General features: G+C 41.1%; 1 protein-coding gene across 1 annotated transcript in view; it reads left to right on the top strand.

Moving 5' to 3' along the window:
* The first annotated feature begins 532 nt into the window (after positions 1-532).
* Positions 533-22,101, top strand: part of LOC131218115 (putative WEB family protein At4g17210) — a 41,465-nt gene continuing 19,896 nt past the window's right edge. The window contains exons 1-2 of the mRNA XM_058212797.1: positions 533-685; positions 926-1,187. Coding sequence (XP_058068780.1) covers positions 533-685; positions 926-1,187 — 415 coding nt within the window. The remainder of the gene's footprint in view (positions 686-925; positions 1,188-22,101) is intronic.

Raw genomic sequence — 22,101 nt, 5'->3', positions numbered from 1 at the left:
GCTCCTCCTGCAACTGATCAAACAAATCATCGATCCTCAGGAGCGGGTACTTGTTCTTGATCGTGACCTTGTTGAGCTCGCGGTAATCTGCGCAAAGCCTCAATGAGTTATCCTTTTTCTTCACGAAGAGTACCGATGCTCCCCATGGCGAACTGCTTAGACGAATAAAGCCTAGATTGCGCAACTTGTCCAACTACTTCCGCAATTCCTACAACGCCAATGGTGTCATATGACACCGGCCCTTCGTAATAGGCGCAGTACCGGGCACACGATCAGTCTGGAACTCGGTGTGCCGACGAGGTGGTACCTCGGAATCTCCTGGAACACATCGGGAAAACCATAAATGACCGGCAACTGGTCGATACTCAAAGCAACTGACTCCTCAACGGCACACAACAACAAGCAAGAAAGCTACTCTCCTCTGGGCTAGACAACAAACTAGAACTCTGGCATGCCGGGTATACAGAACATGACTGTCCTCGCGGAGCAGTCCAATATGGCATAGTACTCGGCGAGCCAATCCATGCCTAAGATGACATCAAACTCAGACATTGGCAATATGAACAAATCAGCAGGCAAAAAGATATCCCCAATCAGAACGGGGAAAGATACGCAAAATCGGTCTATCACTGCATCTTCCCCAAAGGCGTCGACACCGACAAACCCTCACGGGCAGACTCTATCGGCAAACCGGTTGATCAGCAGAAATCATTAGCCATAAAGGAATGCGATGCACTAGAATTAAACAATACACGTGAAATGCATGCGAAAACAGGGAGAGTGCCCTCGATGACCCCTCCTGATGGGCGACATAAAATCTACCATGGGCCTGCTGGGAGGTGCAGGTCCCCTCTGGGGTCTCTGATGCTGCTGCTGTCACTGTGGCGGTCTGATCTACTGCCTCTGCTACTATAGAGAGGTCTAGGAGGCTGGTGCTGCGGTCGCTGCTGCTGCTGTGGGGGCTGTCATCGAGGCTGATTCAGTGTCCTCAGCTGTTGTTGCTGCGGATGGGGACACTCGTGTTTACGATGTCCTGTCCTACTGCATCCAAAACAAGTACCTGGGAACGGTCTCGAAGGTGGTGTTGAGGGTGCCACTGGTGCTTGGAATGCTGGGTGGGTCATATGTCGCTGCTGTGGACGATGTTACTACCGATGAGAGCTACCGAAGGGCACCTTCCTCTTCTGGTCTCCTCTCTGGTCACGGGCCCTCTGCAAACTGGCCCAATCTGCCTCATAGACCTAAGCCCTTTGCACAATCTGCTTAAACGTCGGAAGTATTTGTTCGATCACACGACTCCTGAGAGCAGGACGCAAGCTGTTCTCAAAACAACGAGCCTTCCGCCCCTCATCATCAATAAGGTACGTAGCGAACCTCGATAACTCGATGAAATGTGCCTCATACTGGGACACAGTCATGTCTCCCTGTGCCAAGGTCTCGAACTCTAATGCACGCTGCTGTCGAACGTGCTCAAGAAAGAACTTCCAGTCGAACCGGTCTACAAAGTCCTCCAAGGTCCAGTTAAAATCGGCCGCTGCCGCTCGGGTGACTGATGCCCACCAGTGTTGAGCCTCACCTTGGAGAAGAAATACAGCTAACGAGACCTACTGCTGGGTTGTATATCTCATAGTGTCAAAAATCTTTTCCAACTCAGAGCGCCATATCTTACTCCACTAGGGTCTGGCACGCCCTGGAAGCATGGGGGATCGTGCCATCGAAAGTCTCTGAGAAAGGTGCTCACGCGCTCCTGCTCTGCCTGGGCTGGCGTAACAATGGGCGCCCGCCCTGCCCCTAAAAGATAGCGGTCATCGTCTACAACATCTACTGAAGTTGCTTTGCGGTCACGGGTGCTGACGGGGGGAGTGGGAGTCGCTTGGGTCGCTCTCCTAGGCGGCATGTCCTACAGGAAGGAACAAGGGCCTATCAACCTCGAGAATTCTCGAAGGCATAAACGTTAAGGGTCTATGTCGAAAGACCGCTAAGTTATGTGGACTCGGGACCTATTTATTCTAAGTTCATAGTAGATATGTGATGTGATCCTCAGGTATTCCCAAGTTATGCTCTGATACCAACTTCTGTCACGCCCCAAACTTAGAAAATGGGCTCATAAAATTTTCGATCTCCGACAGCCTTTGTAGTGACCCATTCTCGGCTCCCGGCATTCATATGCTAGATTCCGATCCTGGGATCCTACAAGGAGGATTTTCGGTATGAATTTTTTTTATAACGGAGCATAACCAAGTCACAAAACAACATCACCACATATCCACTATATTAAAAAACTTTAAGTACAATGCGAAAAGGGAAATACAAGGTGATCAAAAGGCTCAAAAATGATCTGATGCGCACTCCTACCTCGGCGCTGCTGCAATCCAACGTCACCTGCATGCAACGGTCGTGCATAAGCTTACAAAAGTTTAGAGGGTTGTGTAAGTGTGTGCGCAAGGCAAGTGCCAAGTATGTAGTATTGAGTAATGAGGAAATATGCTGGTAAGTCCATGAATACTATCAGCCATACTAAGGCTATACGATGCAAGACATGAATGCTATCGGCCATACCAAGGTCATGCGATGCGAGGCCTACGTAGCCAAATGTCATATGCGAGATGCAAAATAAGCAGGCCAATCCTCATCAAGTACATACATCAGTACAGTTCCTCTCTGGGATATCACCGGTGTCTAGTATACTCCACACTGACTACCACCTCCCTAGCCGCACAGCCTAGCGAGCAGAATAGACCACACTATCTGTCTGACCAATAATCTGCAAATACCTACCTGGCTCGTCGATAGCAGACTTATTTACGAGCTCGTTAAACTCAGCCTAGCTTATAACCCCCTCACTTGGGCGGATAAGGCCACGCCACCTTCCAACTAACCACGACATAGTGGGAGACGCGGCCTACTAGTATTCAGCACTCGGGCGCTCGTGTATCCACTCAGTCTAGACGTTAAAGCATCTCCTGGTACCAAAAAGGTTCTAAAATTTTCACCTAAGGACATCCTACGTGCCCACAGTGCTAGAGACAATAATTTCGGTATCCAATTCAGCCATCCATGATGTGCCTTTGGAGGCCACGGCCCTGATGTCGCTAGGGCATACAATGATCATGTCACACATATGCGAGATGCATGAGTCACACCAACTAGTCATGCAGCAATTCTGCGCATACCGCGCGATCATATGGGGCACTCCGTCTCATAAGGAGTCCCGTAAATGTCTCAGCCCAATGGCTTATGCTATGATCAAACATTCCTCATATCAAGCATACATGTGATGCGTATGGGCATGAATCATGGAGTTATACTAAGCATGTTATATGGTGATGAACTATTCTTACAACGATGATGGGCCTAGATGGCCTACACACAACAAGTATGGGCCTATCAATGGGCCCTAGGGAGAGCTATAATGCGGACATTTAACTAACATTATTCTTACAATATAGACGTCAAACCATCATTGCTCCCAAGGCATGTCCCGTCATAAATATCATTACATAAACCATGGTGGAATCACACATTGTAATAGACCATATATACATCCCATTGGGCCTCGAACCATGGGCCTCAAATACATTAAATGGGCCACATCATATGGGCCTCATATATATCAAGGTGGGCGTCAACAACAGGCCTCATATATCACATCAGGCCTTATCAAATGGGCCTTAAGTACATCACATCGGGCCTAATCAAATGGGCCAAATCATTAGCCCGAATCAAATGGGCCAAGTCGAATGGGCCGAGTTGAATGGGCCAATTCAAATGAGCCATGTCGAATTCATCTATTTTTAGAAGTCAATATAGAGTATTATATAAAAATAAATCATGTCAAAAGATCAACTGGACCATATCATATCTAACCGTGGTGATAATGATTTCCACGGTTAAATTCCAGTGGGCCCCACCATAGGGTTTATTTCCCATCCAACCTATTCATATGGTCATAAAGACCTGGATTTAGAGGAAAAATAATTATCATATTGGTCCAAATTTTGAAGCCCAATGGTTTAATGGTGGATGTTCAAGCCCACTATTTTTCTATAATATGGTCCACCTGATAACTGGATCTGTCTCATTTTTCTTCTATCACAAGCCTTAAAATTATCTTTCAAAATGGTTGGACGGTTTGGATGGAACACATGCATCATGGTGGGTCCCATAGGGATGGACGGCATAAATAAAGTACATACCTCATGGTGGGGTCCACACTGGTGGAAGGTGTGGATTACAATACATACATCAGTGGGTCCCACGTGGGGCCCACCATAACATTTATCTACCATCCAATCTGTTAATAAGGTCACAGGGACCTGAAGAGGAAAAATAAATTTCATATTGATCCAAAACTTCTGTGACAACAAAAGGGTTGCAATGACAGACGTTCAATCCTCACTATTCCCTGCTATGTGGGCCACCTGACCTGAGTATATGGCTGATTTTTGGGGTGGCCCACAACTAGAAGGGGGCCACCAAATGCACGGTGTTGATGTTCTCACACATCATGGTGGGGGCCACGGTTGGGACCCACATCCTTGCCCATTACATCCTCCAGGCAGCAGCAGCACCTGCTGCTTGATGTATATATTTTTTTTAAAAACAGTTTTTCTGAGGTTTTTCATAAGTGGGGCCCACATCAGGAGAATCCAACCCAACCAATGCATTCTAAGACTCAATACGGACCAAACAAGCCTAATATTCGGCATGTTTCGGTGCATAAAAACGTTAGAGTGGGTCCAAACAGCCTTTAACGGTCAATATTGCTATTTTCTATGGTATGGCCCGCTTGATTATCGGATTGGCCTCATATTTCGGCTCAACACCTAAAATGAGCTGGGGAATGGGATGGATGGCGTGGATTAAATCCAAAAATCAAGATGGGACCTACATGAGCGGCCCATGCAAAAACCTTAAAGCAAGCTTATAGTTTTTGTTGCTGTTAGTACATCCCACTATCTATTCACACTTCACTGAACCCACGTCCAACATCCAGGGATGCTGGATGGACGGTCTGAATATATTATCAAGGTCAGTCCCACATGGACGGGGATTTGGATCAATCTGATATTTGTGTTTTCCATCACCATAAGGTAGGGCCCACATGGCCAGGACGGTGTAGATCCAACCCGTCCATCAAGTGGGTCTCGTGAAGGTGGACGACATGGATGTGAATCATATCACAAGGTGGGCCATGATCAAACACAACAAGGGAGAGAGGGAGAGAAACAAAAAGAGACATGTGTGATGCAGGGACCTCGACACTATGGGCCCTCCCTTCCATGCATACAACATTCATTATGTGGGTCCCTTTACATGTGGACCCACCAAATCAAAATCAATGGTGGAGATTCCTTCTCCACCAAAATGGAAGGTCTAGATGACCCTTAGTCAACTAAGAAAGTAAACATCATGATGGGGTTCATGAAGATTGGCCCCATCATGAAATGATCATGTGATCATAATGGGCCATCGGCCACATCTTAAGTCCAAAGTGAGATCCATACCATCAATCGGTAGGCCTCACTTGACCCATCATCAAAGCATTAAATCTACGACTATAAAGCACATACCGTTCAATCTTCTTGGTTGGATGGAACGCTAATCTTCTTGTGTCTCACTTTGATGGAAGATGATGAGAAATGAAGGGCTAGGATGATGGATTTTGGGATGGGAAGTGGGCCACACAACACACTCTTTTCTCTCTTGGAAGTGCTTGGACGTGCACCTCCTTGGTTGCTTGGAACATGTGAAGAGAAAGAGAGAGAGAAGGGGTGGTTGTAAGAGAGGTGATGGGTGTGAGTGATGGATGTGAGTTGATAGATGTACTTGACATGTATGGGTGTGTAAGAGAGAGAGAGAGGGAGAGAGTTGACTTTGGGGTTGCTCTTATACTTAACATGAGGTGATTGATTGATGGGACATGTCATAGAGATTCTCTTGGGATTGCAAAAGCGCGGTGTTTTCTCGAACTGAATGCGGGCCCACATCTCCTGGCCAAGGTATCGAATCGGTGCGTAATAGGCGGCATTGGAACCACGGTGATTGTGTGGTCACAATAGTACAAGTCTCGGATTGACCGACTCAAATCTAAGGGATACGACTTAGGGTCGTGCACAAACGTCGATTATAGGTCACGAATTACTGGAATTCAACGGGAATGATCGCGGAAGTCTAAGGAACATTATGAATTAGGATACGGGCCTTACACTTCATCTGAATGCACTAATTTTTGTATTTGTCCTTAGAAAACTTTGAAATCTGTGGGTGGATTGTGGTGGCCATCTTTACACGAACAAGCTCTTTATAGGTAAAATAAATTGGCTTTACTAAGCCTCAAGACAACCCAGACAATTTAATTTTTAGAGAAGGAAAGGAGAGAGGGATGGAATAGAATTTTGATTAGTTATTTATTTATTTATTTACTTTTATTTTTTTGAACTTCTTAAACAAATTTTTCCAAAAATAAAATAAAATTATGTTGGCTGGAAACTGCTGCCAACTTCAACCAGGAACCTCAAGAAAAAGAAACCTGGCTCTGATACCAGTTTTTTGGCTTTACAAAGCCCAAATGGTGACAAGTGCAACTCACATACAAGGGAGAAAAAGAAAAATATAGTATATTATATTTTTTTCTTTAACAAAGTTACTGCTGTAATGTGAAGGACTTGATGTAGACTGCTACTGCTGTAATGAGAAGCACTTATTGCTTTTCTTGATATAGCTACATGTAGGGTTGCACATTGAGCCGAGCTGAGTTGAGGTGGGTTAAGCTTGGCTTGACTCGTCCGTGCTCTCCTCGAGCTCGGCTTTGAGCTTATCATTGGAGCTTGGCTTGTTTGCCAAACATTTCGAGTTGAGCTCGAGGCGAGCTAGTGGATTGAATCGATTCGAGCTTACCTCGAGTTGAGTCGAGCCTGCTTCCAACCCAACCCAACCCACCCAACCTGCACTTGACTAAACCCAGCAACCTGACCCAATCGACACCCGACTCAACCTAGCCACCCAACCCAACTAACCCAACCCACACCCGACCCTACTCCTAAATGAATTATTCAATTAATAATATATATACAATATTAGATAGAGCTATAAAGGTACCTTGTCATTGGTGCTGAGAGAGAGAGAGAGATAGAGATAGAGAGAGAGAGAGCTCGAGCAAGTGGCTGAGTGCAGGTTGTACGGTTGAGACAAGTCGGGTAGATACTGAGTTGAGCTCGCGAGAGTGGCCAAGTAAAGAGAGAGAGAGAGAGATGGGGGCGACTTTGGAGCTCGGGCGCGATGGGTTAGGTAAGGAAGGGAAAGGGTTTAACCTTTTTTTAACTATAATATCATATATATTCGAGTCGAGCCCGAATCGTGCTCAAGCTTTGAGCTGAGCCGAGCCGAGTTCGAGTCAACTCAAGCCAAGCTAGATTGAGCCGAGGCGAGCGAGCTTTTCGAGCTAGCTTGGCTCATGTACAGCCCTAGCTACACGATCACACCACTCCTATTTTTAGGTTTAACTAGAGATTACAAAAGACATTACTGTCCCTGTCTAATACATTCACCCGGAGTGAAGACTCTAAAGATTTCTAAAAATGATAAATGGCATTGGGCAGCCAAACAGTTTTCTGAAGAAATCAACATACTCCATGGATATGGATGAACCTATAGATGTCAAGGAGGATGGATCTGGATGAATTTGGAAATGCCAAGGAGGATGGATCTGCTGGATGAATCTGGAAAATAACATGGAAAATGGATCTGCTGGATGAATCTGGACTGGTTTTGTTTGGACGTTCTAACGCGTTCAAGATGATTGGCCACCGACTAAATGGTCATTCTTCTACCCCTTCCCTCGATCCGTCCACAGTGGAATTCAACAGTTCTTTGGGCTTTCTGGATTTTCTAGATCAAGACGTCTTGAAGCTCAGATAAGCTTATGCAAGATCTTGGGAAGCCCGTAAGAAAGAAACGACATCAATGGGCTAAAAAGATGTGTCTGTCATCTTGGAACGAGAGTTGTCTAATATTTACCCTCTCGCCAGAATTTGAACATGGTTCCCAAGGTCATCGAAGAATTCCATGGAGCATTTTATCCTAGTGACGATTGGGATTCAAAACACGACCATGTGGGGGAAATGATATCGATTATTCTTGATTATCACGCCGCTAGGGGAGGTTTCAAGGAAGTGGCCGCATTCTTCAAGGATTGAAGGAAAATGGCAAAAAATTCCCTAATGTTGAAGGGTGAGCACGAATCCTTCATTGGTACAAAAAACTTGTTGATGAGAGAAATAACCAGGATCAATCACCATATTAAGGAGGCGGAGGATAGAATTCATAGTTGATGAGACTGACGATCCTGAACGTCCAGATCCCAGATCTGAAAGACCAACACGAGCGGTATGGTGCCCGATATAAGACAGGAGGAAGATAAACGATACATGTTGGGAATAAGGGAATGATGGTATTGGAGAAACTGGAGCATATGAAAAGGGTGGTCCCATGCTTGCATGGATGAGGTGCGGCAATGGAAGAAAGAGGCAAAAGCGCCGCTTCTCATAACATCAAATGACTTCGGGCTATGACCAGTCCTTTTCTTTTATTCGTGGCTTGAGTCTACTACCAAACTTATTCTGGCCTTTGGCCATGAATTTTGAAATTTAATTCATTCAACATGCAAAAGTTTTCTGATTTGATGGTTAGATTTGCACGATCACTGTTGGAAATTATACAGATTAATGTATTTCTGTATAATGTGGAAATTAAAAATTACAAAATAATTAGAAATCAGGACAGGCTGAAGCACGTCTGAAACACTGTCCTTAAAGCGTTATTTGCCCCTACTCAAGTGAATTGAGTATGCTGATAGGTTGTAGGCAAATAGCTTCTAGGATACAACGAGCCTGGTGTGGGTCTGCGTTCAGCAAACACGAAGGCCCACCAAATGGAACTCAATTACACACTTTCTGGCAGTATTACAGTATAAAGGAAAAATCCCAAGAGAAGAAGAAAAGAAGAGAAAAAGTAGTTTCGACTTCTGCACAGGTCAGTTCAAATCTTCAGCCACTGGTTCAGTTGAACCGTCCTAGACCACACCGCTGGTTTGTTCTTCAAGCTAAGGTTTAAGCCTTGCTACGTTGCTGGAAACACTAGAATATATGAGTGGAGAGGGGCTGGCTGTCTCAGTTCGTATGGGTTTGCTGGAGTGAGTTGAGATGGTTTGGAAACCCATCCAGGTCCTCCTTTTATAGGCTATGGTGGCTAGGGGGTTATGGTCCAGAGACTTAAATTCCATTAAGCCATTTCTGGCTGTTGGAAAATTAGTCGTTTTATGGCCATTTTTTTACTGTTGTGCATGGGCCATTAAGCAGCTGCATGCTGACTGTTGTGAGACAATAGCTAGCCGTTTTCTAGCTATTGGGCTAGCCATGCAGCAGTTACAGCTAGACCCTACACTAATGGCTCAGCTGTTACAGTTTCTGTTGTAACAGCTCTTTTCAATCCCTCTATTTATACTGAGAGATTTCTCTCTCAGTCCTTTAGTCTCTCTGCTAACCAGCTACCCGCCATAGCCACTTAGTCTCACCGCGACTCGCACACGTCTCGCTCCGGTTCGCTCAAGGTCGCGAAGGAGTGACCCTCTGCGACACGATGCGGACGTGCGAAGTGCAAAGTGCGCCACTACAGCCACACTGCCTCACATGCCCACTCCCTCGCACCTAGCCCGTGCCCGAGACCAAGACCGAGACCGAGACCGAGCCCGTGCCCGAGCGCGAGTGCGCGCGTGGGTGTTCCAGTGCTACGCACTGGAACACGCAAGGTCCATAGTCCACGGACTAGGTAGGTAAATATTATAATACTCCACATCCTTCATATAAACCACAGTTTTTTCTCTTCTCTTTTCCATGTGGGACTATTCCCAAAAACCCACAGAAAAGTGTTTTTTCAAAACAACTTTTATATATTATATATTATTTTAGTATTTGAAATATATTTTATTAAAATCAATATTTTTACAACAATCCCCCACTTGATTTTATAAAATTATTTTCTCAATTAAACAATACTGCCAGAATAATTTGCATATATGTATAAAGAAAGATATCTTTCGATTTTAATCTTTCCTTAGTGTAAGTATTTCAAAACTCTGTCGAAATGACTGGTTACCGCAGCTTTAAACCAATTATTCATAGATAACAGAATTGAAAATACCACACACATATTCGCTATGTGTTTATTAGAGTTCCCACAATCTTGCTCAGCACAATTAATGGCCATGTACTTATCCTAATTCGTGAACGATCCCGAGAGAAAACTCCTAACTCTCATGAGAGACGGCACCATCTCTATGTTCATATAGGTGAAATCCTTCCAGTGTCTCCATTACTATAAGATACTTGTCCTTATAGACTGGATTACATTAAGAGTTCTAAGACTCAACCCTTTATCGTAACGCTCAGCACTTATCTATTATGGATGAGGTTTTATAATTTAATGCTAAAAACTTTCCACATATCAGTGACTTGTTCTTACCCATTAAACCCAAAATTAGAGATTTTCTAACTTTAGGTTGGGTTACCATCACTGGTGGAACTTTGGTTGAAGAGTTTCAACCCCATCCCTCTGATGTAACCTTTACTACCTCTCTCGGTAGAGGTTTAGTGAAAGAGTCTGCCAGGTTATTGCTTGATTTCACATAAGAAATAGCAATGATTCCATCTCGAATCAATTGTCTGACATAATCATGTCGAAGACTAATATGTCTAGACTTACCATTATAAGTGCCGCTATAAGCTCTAGCTAATGTGGCTTCACTATCACAATGTAGTGACACAGCCGATATAGGCTTTACACAGAAAGGATTTTCTAATAGAAGATCACTTAGCCACTCAGCCTCTTTGCGTGTTGCAGCCGGGGCTATAAATTCAGACTCCATAGTCGAATGCGTTATGCAAGTCTGTTTCTTGGATCCCCAAGATACAACTGCACCTCCAAGGGTGAATATCCACCCTGTAGTAGACTTGTTGTCCCCTGCACTCGGTATCCATCTCACATCGGTATATCCTTCCAATACGGTCGGAAACTCTAAATAAAAAAGTCCTAAGGCTTTGGTTGCTTTTAAGTAACTAAGGACTCTACTTATTGCATTCCAGTGTTCAGTACTGGGGTTACTAGTAAACCTACTAAGTTTACTCACAGCATATGCAATATCAGGTCTAGTGCATTGCATAGCATACATAAGCCTCCCTATAGCACTCACATATTCTAATTGTGCAACTATTCTTCCAGTATTTTTTTTTAGCTTGATACTTGGATCAAATGGGGTCTTTGCTTCTTTTATATTTAGATGGTTAAACTTGTTTAGTATCTTCTCAATATAATGAGATTGACACAAAGCATAACCCCCACAATATTTTTTAACTTTGATACCAAGAATGGTATCAACTTGTCCAAGATCCTTCATTTTAAATACGGAAGATAGAAACCTCTTTATTTCAGTCACACCTTCCATTTTATTACTTATTATTAACATGTCATCAATATACAAACAAATAATAATGATGTAACTACCATCTACTTTAGAATATATGCATTTGTCAGCTACATTATGTATGAAACCATGAGATAGTATTTTGGAATTAAACTTCTCATGTCACTATTTTAGTGCTTGTTTTAATCCATATAAAGATTTGACTAATCTACATACTTTGTTTTCATTTCGTGGTAGAACAAATCCTTCAGGTTGTTCCATATATACCTCCTCGTTGAGGTCACCATTCAGGAATACGGTCTTTACATCCATTTGGTGGATGTGAAGATGATTAGAAGCTAGCGTAAATAATATCCTAATGGATGTTATCCTAGTTACAGGAGAGTGTATCAAAGTAATCTATCCCTTCTTTTTGTCTAAAACCTTTAGCTACTAGTCGAGCTTTAAAGGTTTGGATAGTCCCATCAGTGTGATATTTCTTCCTAAATACCCACTTACAACCTATAAGTCTAGAACCTGGAGGTAAGTTAACTAGTTCCCATGTTTGATTTGATAGTATAGATTTCATTTCATCGTTTATAACTTCTTTCCAAAAAGCTGAGTCTCTAGAGGATACGGCCTCTTTATATGTTTTAGGATCATCTTCTATAGTCATTACTATAGGTATTTTCCTCATGACATTTTCTCTATCTCCTTCTATAAGATGAAAAATGACACGTTATGAGTCTATATAGTCATATCCTAGACTCTTCTCTATTCTTGTCCTTTGACTCCTACAAGGCTCAATAGGAGCTTTCACTATGTGTGGAGCTATGCTATCTGGTTCTCTATTAGAAGTTTGGATTTCATTATCCTTTGACTCCAAGGATAATGAGTTCTCAAAGAACTCAACATCTCTTGATTCTATTATTGTATTAGACTCTATATCTAGAAGTCTATAAGCTTTACTATTTTGTGCATACCCTACGAAAGCGCACTTAATAGCTCTTGGTCCTAACTTAGTTCTTTTTGGATTAGGGGTTCTACAATATGCAAGACACCCCCACACTTTTAGATATCATAGGTTAGGTTTTCTACCTCTCCATGTTTCATATGGAGATATTTTATATTTTTTAGATGGAATTCTGTTTATTATATGGCATGCTACAAGCAGTGCCTCTCCCCATAGACTTAGTGGCAACTTTGTTCTTATTAGCATTGAGTTGACCATTTATACTAATGTTCTATTCTTTCTTTCAGCTATTCCATTTTGTTGAGGTGTGTATGGCGCTGTACATTGATGTATTAGTCCATGTTCTTCACAGAAGTTATCGAATTCATTGGAGAAGTATTCTCCTCCTCTATCGCTATGGAGAATTTTTATTTTCTTATTCAGTTGATTCTCTTCTTCTGCTTTATATATTTTAAACATGTTTAATGCTTCATCTTTGCTCTTTAATAGGTACACATACACATACTTAGAGCAATCATCTATAAAGGTTATGAAGTACCTTTTACCTCCACGAGTAAGAATGCCGTTTAACTCACAGATATCACTATGCACAAGATCCAATACTTGAGACGATCTTTCAACACTTGGAAAAGGTTTCTTTATCATTTTGGATCTTATGCACACTTCACATTTTTCGGTTTCATTATCTATGTATGGGATTAAACCATTCTTAGCCATGAACTTCAAGGTACTATACCCTATATGGGCTGTCTATCATGCCACAGTCCAGCAGATTCAACCATATACGTAGAAGTGCTACTTTCATTCAGAGAAAACTTAACTATTATGTTACAAGCATATCCCTTTCTGACAAAATTCTCATTTTTAGACAGAATCAGTTTACCTAATTCGTACACCACTCGTATGCCTGGTTTTCCCAGAAGATCCCCAGAAACTAAGTTCCGCTTCATGTCTGGGACGTGCAGTACATTAGTTAGAATCACTTTCTTTCCAGAGGTGAATATCAGTTCGACAGTTCCTTTACCGATGACCTTCAATCGGACTTCATTACCCATTTGGACTTCTTGACCATCGGTCAATTCCTCATAGGTTTTAAAGATTGATTTATCGTAGCACACATGTACAGTAGCGGCAGTATCATTCCACTAGCCTGGAACTTTGCCTTGGTTGGTATTCACCTCAGTGATCATAACCACGACATCACCTTCTTCTACTGCACTTGCCTCTTTTTTAGATTTGTGATAGCGGCATACTCGAGCATAGTGCCCGGTTTTTCCACAGACATGGCATGGGCCCTTGAAATTTCCGTTCTTCTTTTGGGTGTTCTTCTTGAATTTTCCTTTTTTAGGTTTTAGGGAATCGTCCTTCTCGGGATGTTTGTTATTAGTATTTTCTACAGCATATACCTTGGACGAGGTATTCTCGTTATCATTTTTTCTAGCATGGTTACAGGATTCTTCCTCAATCCTGAGGTATTTCTGGATTTGTTCCAGTGTGTAGTCCTCGGTTTTATGCAAAAACTTCTTTCTATAGTCTTTTCACATCGGTGGCAATTTGGTGATTATAGCCCCGACTTGGAATGATTCAGGAAGATCAATTTTTATCGCTTTGATTTTATTTACTATTAGCTGCAGTTCTTGGATTTGGGGCAGCAGCGGTTTATTATCTACCATGCTGAAGTCAAAATACCTGGCGATGAGAAACTTGTTGGTACCTTCTTCTTCAGCCTTGTATTTGAATTCCAGAGCAGCCCAGATCTCCTTTATTGATGACGTCTGTTGGTACAGATCGTACAGGCGGTCGGAGAGAGTGTTCAGAATGTGTCCTCGACACAAGAGTTCGTCTTCGGCTCTTTTGGTGCGGGCAGCTACTTGTTCAGGTGTGTCTTTGTCAGATGCTTCAGGTAGTGCTTGTAAATTTGGATCTAAAATGTAATAGATCTTCAGCGCCGTCAGGAGAAATTTCATCTTGTCTTGCAATCTTGTAAAATTGGTTCCATCGAACCGATCAAGACGCATCAAGTCCTGATTCATCAACTTGATGGATGAAACACTGTCGACTTCCATCAGAGAAATAACGCTTTAAGATTGTTGGAAATTATACAGATTAATGTATTTCTATATAATGTGGAAACTGAAAATTACAAAATAATCAGAAATCAGGACAGGCTGAAGCACGTTTGAAACGCTGTCCTTAAAGCATTATTTGCACCTACTCAAGTGAATTGAGTATGCTGATAGGTTGCAGGAAAATAGCTTCTAGGATACAACGAGCCTGGTGTGGGTCTGCGTTCAGCAAACACGAAGGCCCACCAAATGGAACTTAATTACCCACTTTCTGGCAGTATTATAGTATAAAGGAAAAATCCCAAGAGAAGAAGAAAAGAAGAGAAAAAGTCATTTCGACTTCTGCACAGGTCAGTTCAAATCTTCAGCCATTGGTTCAGTTGAACCGTCCTAGACTACACCGCTGGTCTGTTCTTCAAGCTAAGGTTTAAGCCTTGCTACGTTGCTGGAAACACTAGAATATATGAGTGGAGAGGGGCTGGCTATCTCAGTTCGTATGGGTTTGCTGGAGTGAGTTGAGATGGTTTGGAAACCCATCCAGGTCCTCCTTTTATAGGCTATGGTGGCTAGGGGGTTATGGTCTAGAGACTTAAATTCCATTAAGCCATTTCTGGCTGTTGGAAAACTAGCTGTTTTATGGCCGTTTTCTGACTGTTGTGCATGAGCCATTAAGCTGCTGCATGTTGACTGTTGTGAGACAACAGCTAGCCGTTTTCTAGCTGTCGGGCTAGCCATGCAGCAGTTACAGCTGGACCTTATGTTACAGTTTCTGTTGCAACAGCTCTTTTCAGTCCCTCTATTTATACTGAGAGATTTCTCTCTCAGTCCTTTAGTCTCTCTGCTAACCAGCCACCCGCCATAGCCACTTAGTCGCATCGCGACTCGCACACGTCTCGCTCAAGGTCGCGAAGGGGCGACCCTCTGCGACACGATGCGGATGTGCGAAGTGCGCCACTAGCACCTCTACAGCCACACTGCCTCACATGCCCACGCCCTCACACCGAGCCCTAGACCAAGACCATGACCGAGCCCGAGCCCATGCCCATGCCCGTGCCTGAGCCCGAGCCCGAGACCGAACGCGCGCGCGGGTGTTCCATTGCTACGCACTAGAACACGCAAGGTCCATAGTCCACGGACTAGGTAGGTAAATATTATAATACTCCACATCCTTTATATGAACCACAGTTTTTTCTCTTCTCTTTTCCATGTGAGACTATTCCCAAAAACCCATAGAAAAGTGTTTTTTCAAAACAACTTTTATATATTATATATTATTTTAGTATTTGAAATATATTTTATTAAAATCAATATTTTTGCAACAATCACTGTAATCTTTTATCATAATTTGTGGGGTCTTGTATACCGTTTCAAATAAGGAGAGTTTTGTTTCCAGAGTGCTGATTTCAGCCCTTTCAAGGATTTTATCTGTACCAGCACTAGAAATTTCAATCAGTTTCAAATTCTGCATGAATGTTACTGTATGATGATTGCTGTCATTTAGTCTTTCATACGTGTAGACCAGAAGAGTTTTAGATAATGATCATTCCTTCTTCATCGTGAGGAACACGTAGATGCATTGGACGCAAATATCTAGTGGGCAAAAAAAAAAAGACGAGATAGTTAATGCCGGAAATCAGTGGTTTGTTTTTATTAAAGAGTCAAGAGTATTTGACACTCTACCAGAGTATAACGCTTGATATAAAAGCACTAAAAGATTATACATGTATCTCAAATTAAAGGTGAACGGATTCGGTGGATCCGTGTGGGCCCACATTGATATATGTTGAATGTCCACGCCATCCATCTGATTTTCCAGCTCATTTTAAAGAGCACATCCAAATTTCAGGTGGACCATACAACAAGAAATAGTGCTGATTAAATAGCACCATTAACAACATCATATGGCTCACCATAATGTTTATTTGCCATACAACCTGTTGATAAGGTCACGCATACCTAAATAAAGGGAGATTACAAATATCAGCTTCATCGAAAACTTTTGTGGCCTATGAGAAGTTTTTAAAGGTTAATCACCACTATTTCCTCTAAGTGTAGTCTAATTGAGATTTGGATCTTCATCATTTTTTAACTCATGCCCTAAAATGAACCAGCAAAAGGTAGGACGGTGTGGATATACAACACATACATCAAGGTGGGCACTAGAGCCAGAGATCCACTGATCTTTGTGGATCCGGGGATCCGTAGAACCCAAATTAAATCAGATGTCATTGTTTCTAAATCACAGTTCTAAAATCAGATTTATTGAACAATCCTCACATTTGATAGTGAACACTTTTTTGTTAAAAAAAAGTGTGTTCTTATTTACACATGTTTTCGGTGTCTTAACTTGACTCTAAAAGTCTATGCGAAAGAGTGAGCCTTCAAGATCTGACGGTCTACACGATATGGAAGCTCCACAAAGTCGAAGATGAACGGTTTAGATCTAGTTGTCCGCCAAACTACTACTGGAGCAGATGGGTCTAATCACCCCTCTAATTCTACGGTATAAATGACCTCAGATTACAATTTATGGTTTAGATCGTCCCAAGTACAAGCTAAATAGACAAATTTCAATATACCACTTTCCTTCTTTTTTTTTACTCTCATTGTTTCTTAATATGTTATTCACGAGAGAGCATCTTCCCATTTATAGGGAAGGATGGGGAGTTTGGATGAGACCAGAAACTATTCAGTCTTATCCCTACCTCATCTAAATCTTTATTTAAAGTTAAATTTGAAATTCAACTTCAAATGGAAGAAAAAAATGATTAATAAAAAGAGACCTAACCTCATGGGACCCACCATTAGTGATTGCCCACCAGTGGGCCCCACTAGCGTATGTCCAACATTTCTTACTCAATCACATTGTAGGATAGGCACAAAAAAATTTGTTCATCTAACTTGCCTAATAACAATCAAAATTAAACATCATGATCAAAAGAATCAGATGTGTAGGACCAGCTGGATCATTGTAATATTCTCACAGGTGTTTAAGTACTAAGTGACCACCTAACTAATACTCAATAACCCAAGCTTTGTAATGCCTGTTCTAGTCCGCATGACCACACCGAATAGAGTTAACTTTCGATCTAGAGTACTCGGCCAATATACGCACTTATCCAGCTTATCGAATTATTCTGAAAACTCGATTTTTACAAACTTTGACTTAAATCAATTTAAAGCAATATATATATATATATATATATATATATATATATATATATATATATATATATATATATACACACACACACTTTTAAGAAAGAATGTGCTTGTAAAAGTCTATAAAAAACTCGATACTGTCAGCAGATAAGTCTTCAAGTGCGTATTTATAGTTCTAGAAACTTGGTGTAGCTGTCACGGGATCTTCCCCACGTAAATGTGTAATTTGAAATCAATCAGTTGCTTTCTTAGCGTAACTGAGTCTGACCAATAAAGGACCTTTCGTCATAGTACACTAAAGTAGCGACACTCAATCTCATCGTCCTATACATAAGAGGAGGGTAGCTAAGGACACAAAGAGTTACCTACGGGACTGGCTACTCACACGTTGCAATGATTAGATTGAATCAAAATAATCTGTAAGTAAAAAGGTCTCAGCACGTGGTTACAATCCACGTCATAAAGTATACAATACTAGGTGTTTGTCAGGTCTACAATACGCAAGTCATTCTACATGAGGTATGACTCATCTTATAACCTCACAACCTGGCTATTAATTTAGGCCATAACATTAATCGCATGAAAAGTAATGATGCGATTATATTATTCGACTTGATTAGTCTCATCTTCAATCTTTTACGATTATAGGTGGATATGACCCACTCATATCCTCATCGTTTATTATTCACAATAAAGAGAAGTTCATACCTCAGTGTATGAACATCACCCTAAATGTACCTCTCTTGTACATTCAAGGTTAGTCAACCCTTGTGAGTGGCTAACCGACCTGCCGACAAAAAAATATAAATCCTACATGATCTCATGTAAAATGTTGATGATTTACATACCTAATCTATATAAGTACTCAATATTGAATAAATGGAATGTGTTATTCATTAATGAAAGATCAAATGTACTAGATACAAACATATCACTTAAGCTCTCCTCAATCCCATCTGCCTGACGTGAACCTGAAATAGATCTTTAGATATATGTTTTGTCATGGGATCAACCATCATTTTCTTACTAGAAATTTAGCTGAGGGCGACCTTCTTATCTCTCACTTGATCACAGATGTAATGATACTTGATATCAATGTGCTTAGACTTCTGATGGTGTTTAGGGTCCTTTGTTAAGTCCATGGCAGAAGTATTGTCTATCTTTAGCGATATAAGCTGACGAACGCTCGGTACAACACCCAAACCTAGTAAAAATCTGCGAACCCATACACACTCCTGAACTGTAATACAACATGCAATGTACTCGGCCTCCATAGATGAAAGAGTTGTGGATGTCTGTTTCTTACTCGACCATGAGATAGCTCCCCCTCCAAGTAAGAAGACATATTCTAAAGTAAACTTTCCCTCGTCAGCGTCATTACCCTAAGCAGCATCAAAATATCTTTTGAGTTCGAGACTCATGCCTTCATAACATAACATTAGGTCTTTTGTTCCTCTAAGATAGCAAAATATACGTTTGACGGCTTGCCAATGAGATTGTCATGGGTTACTCTAATAACGGGTGACTATGCCAACTGCATAACTAATATCCGGTCTGGTGCAAAGTATAACATACATTAAGCTCCCTATTGCACTTACATAAGGTACTGAGGACATAGCTAATTTTTCAGCTTCAGCCTAGGGACACGATTTTCTGTCTAAATTGGTAGCTTTGTCCATAGGGGTTTCAACAGCTTTTGTATTTTCCATCCTGAACCGCTCTAAGATCATTTGTATATAGGTGGCTTGAGACAAGTCTAAAAATTTCTTCCGTCGATCCCTGGTGATTTTTATCTCAAGAATAAAATTAGCTTCACCAAGATCGTTCATCTTAAAGTTTGAGTTTAACCAATCTTTAGTCAATATCAATAATTGCATGTCATTACCAACCAATAGGATATCGTCCACATATAAAGATAGTATCAGAAAAGATCTTCCAGATCGTTTTATATATACTTAATGATCTTCTTCACTCATTGTGAATCTAAAAGTAGTGATAGCTAAGTGGAACCTCATGTACCATTGTCTTGAAGATTGTTTCAGCCCATAGATAGATTTCAACAACTTGCAGGCTTTCTTTGGATGCTTTATGTCTACATAACTCATGGGATGTTACATGTATATCTCTTCAGCCAAGTCACTATTTAAGAATGCGGTCTTTACATCCATATGATATAACTCTAAGTTTAAACTTGCGACAATGGACAAGATCATGCGGATTGAGGAGAACTTTGTAACAGGTGAAAAAGTCTCCTCATAATCAATGCCTTCTTTCTGTGTGAAACCTTTAGCAACTAATCATGTTTTATACTTGTCCAGTGTACCATCTTCCTTTCTTTTGATCTTGAGTACCCACTTATTACCTATCGTTTTGCAATTGGAAGGTAGATATATAAGTTCCTAGACTTTATTCTTCTCCATAGAAGAGATCTCTTCGTTCATAGTAGTCACCCATTCGGCCAAGTTAGAAGATAATAATGCATCTTGATAAGAATCAGGTTCATCATCATCAACCGCAATATCAAACTCAGGAGTCTGCTGAGATGTTCTCCCACTGTCTTGACAAACTATAAGAGCATCATCATTTTGAGTAGCAGAACTCCCACTCTCTTAAGATACATCGGAAATTTCAAAAAGTTCTATTGGAACCTTTTGCTTCATACGGCCAGGGTATCTATTTTCAACGAAGGTCATTTCTCGAGATTCTATCGCAATCCATCGTCCATTGTCCTCATAAACTAGAACGTATCCCTTTGAATGTATAAGGTACCTTATAAACATGCATTCAATAGTTTTACTATCAAGTTTACTTCTATGCGGAGCAGGTAGTAAAACATATCCCAAAGATCCTCAAGGGCGTAAGTAAGCTAGAGTAGGAATCCTCCCATACCACATCTCATATAGTGTCTTAGGAATATATTTAGATGGGACTCTATAAGGACTTAGACGATTGTTAATAGTGCGTCTCTCCAGAATGTGATAGAGAGATTGGCTTGTGCCATCATCGATCTAACAATGTCCAATAGTGTTTTATTCCTTCTCTCTATAACACCATTTTGTTGTGGAGTATAAGCCATTGTGTACTGCCGAACAATGCTAACATTTTCATAATATGATTTGAATGTTTTAGATGTATACTTGCCACCTCTATCAGATGGAAGGATTTTAATCTTTTTCTCAAGCTGATTTTCCACCTCAGCTTTATATTTAAGAAAACAATAAAAAGCCTCGGATTTGTGTGAGATGAGATATACATATCCATAGCGTGAGTAATTGTCAATGAAAGTTATAAAGTATTGACATCCATTTCTAGCATGTACATTCAAGGGTCCATAGATATCTGAATGGATTATCTCTAGTTGGCCCTTGGACCTAGCCGCTTTAGGGAATAGTTTCTTCAAAGTTTTCCCGAACACACAATGTTTACAAAATGACAAATCAACTTTGGATAATGAATCCAACAGACCAGAACGTACTAGTATGATTATATGATCCTTTCCAATGTGACCTAACCTCGCATGTCATTTTAGAGATTCAGATATTACAGTTTCATTTAACATAGCAGATAAAGCAAGAGGTGCATTATCACTATTTATGTCAAGAATAAATAAATCTGAAATTAAATTTTTCCATGTAAAGATGAGGTTATTGAGTCTTAATGAAAATCGTGTCAAACCCATCAATTAATAACCTAGAAACCGAAATTAAATTTCAACGCATGCTTGGTGCATAAAGAGTATCACAAAGGATTATTATTCGTCCTATGTGCGTATGGAAATAGTAAACGTCAATCCCTAGTACGTCTTCAACAACATTATTTTTCATATACAACTTATAACTTCCCATGGTTACAGGTCGGAATTCCTTGAGTCATTGGCGACTTCGTGTCACGTGATTTGTTGCGCCTGAATCCAAAATCCACTTGTTAGATATAGTATCAATGAAAAGGATTTCAGAACAAACACATACATACAAAGTATCTAATGACTTAGAAATTACCGTCTTTTTATGGGCATACTGCCAGGCATAATGGCAGAAGTTTCCGCAAACGAAGCAAATTACGTTTGCCTTTTTCTGCCTCTTCTTTCCATTCCCCTTCTTGAAATTTGGAGGTGCTGTGGACTTATGTTCTTGGTCATTCTTTTTCACCTTCTTGTAAGCTTTGTATCGTTTATTGTTAGCTTTCTACTTTTGGGTCTCTGTTGTAAAGGCTTTGGCCGAACCTGGTTGAATTGCATTCATTTCAACCTCTCATACCAAATGGCCACAAAAGTTTCTAAATATAGTGATAAAATTAGTATGGTTTAGAATTCTTTTGATTGAGGCTCAAGATTCGGGTAAGGAACGGTGCATTACTATTATCTTTTGATTTTTAGTCAATTTGCACCTAGCATTCCTAAGGGCACCTATCATCTACTCCATCTTATGGATATGATTTTTGAT

This window comes from Magnolia sinica, chromosome 11, assembly GCF_029962835.1.
Source record: "Magnolia sinica isolate HGM2019 chromosome 11, MsV1, whole genome shotgun sequence".
NCBI lineage: Eukaryota > Viridiplantae > Streptophyta > Magnoliopsida > Magnoliales > Magnoliaceae > Magnolia > Magnolia sinica.
The sequence above is the reverse complement of the archived record's forward strand: the minus strand, read 5'-3'. Positions and strand labels throughout refer to the sequence as shown.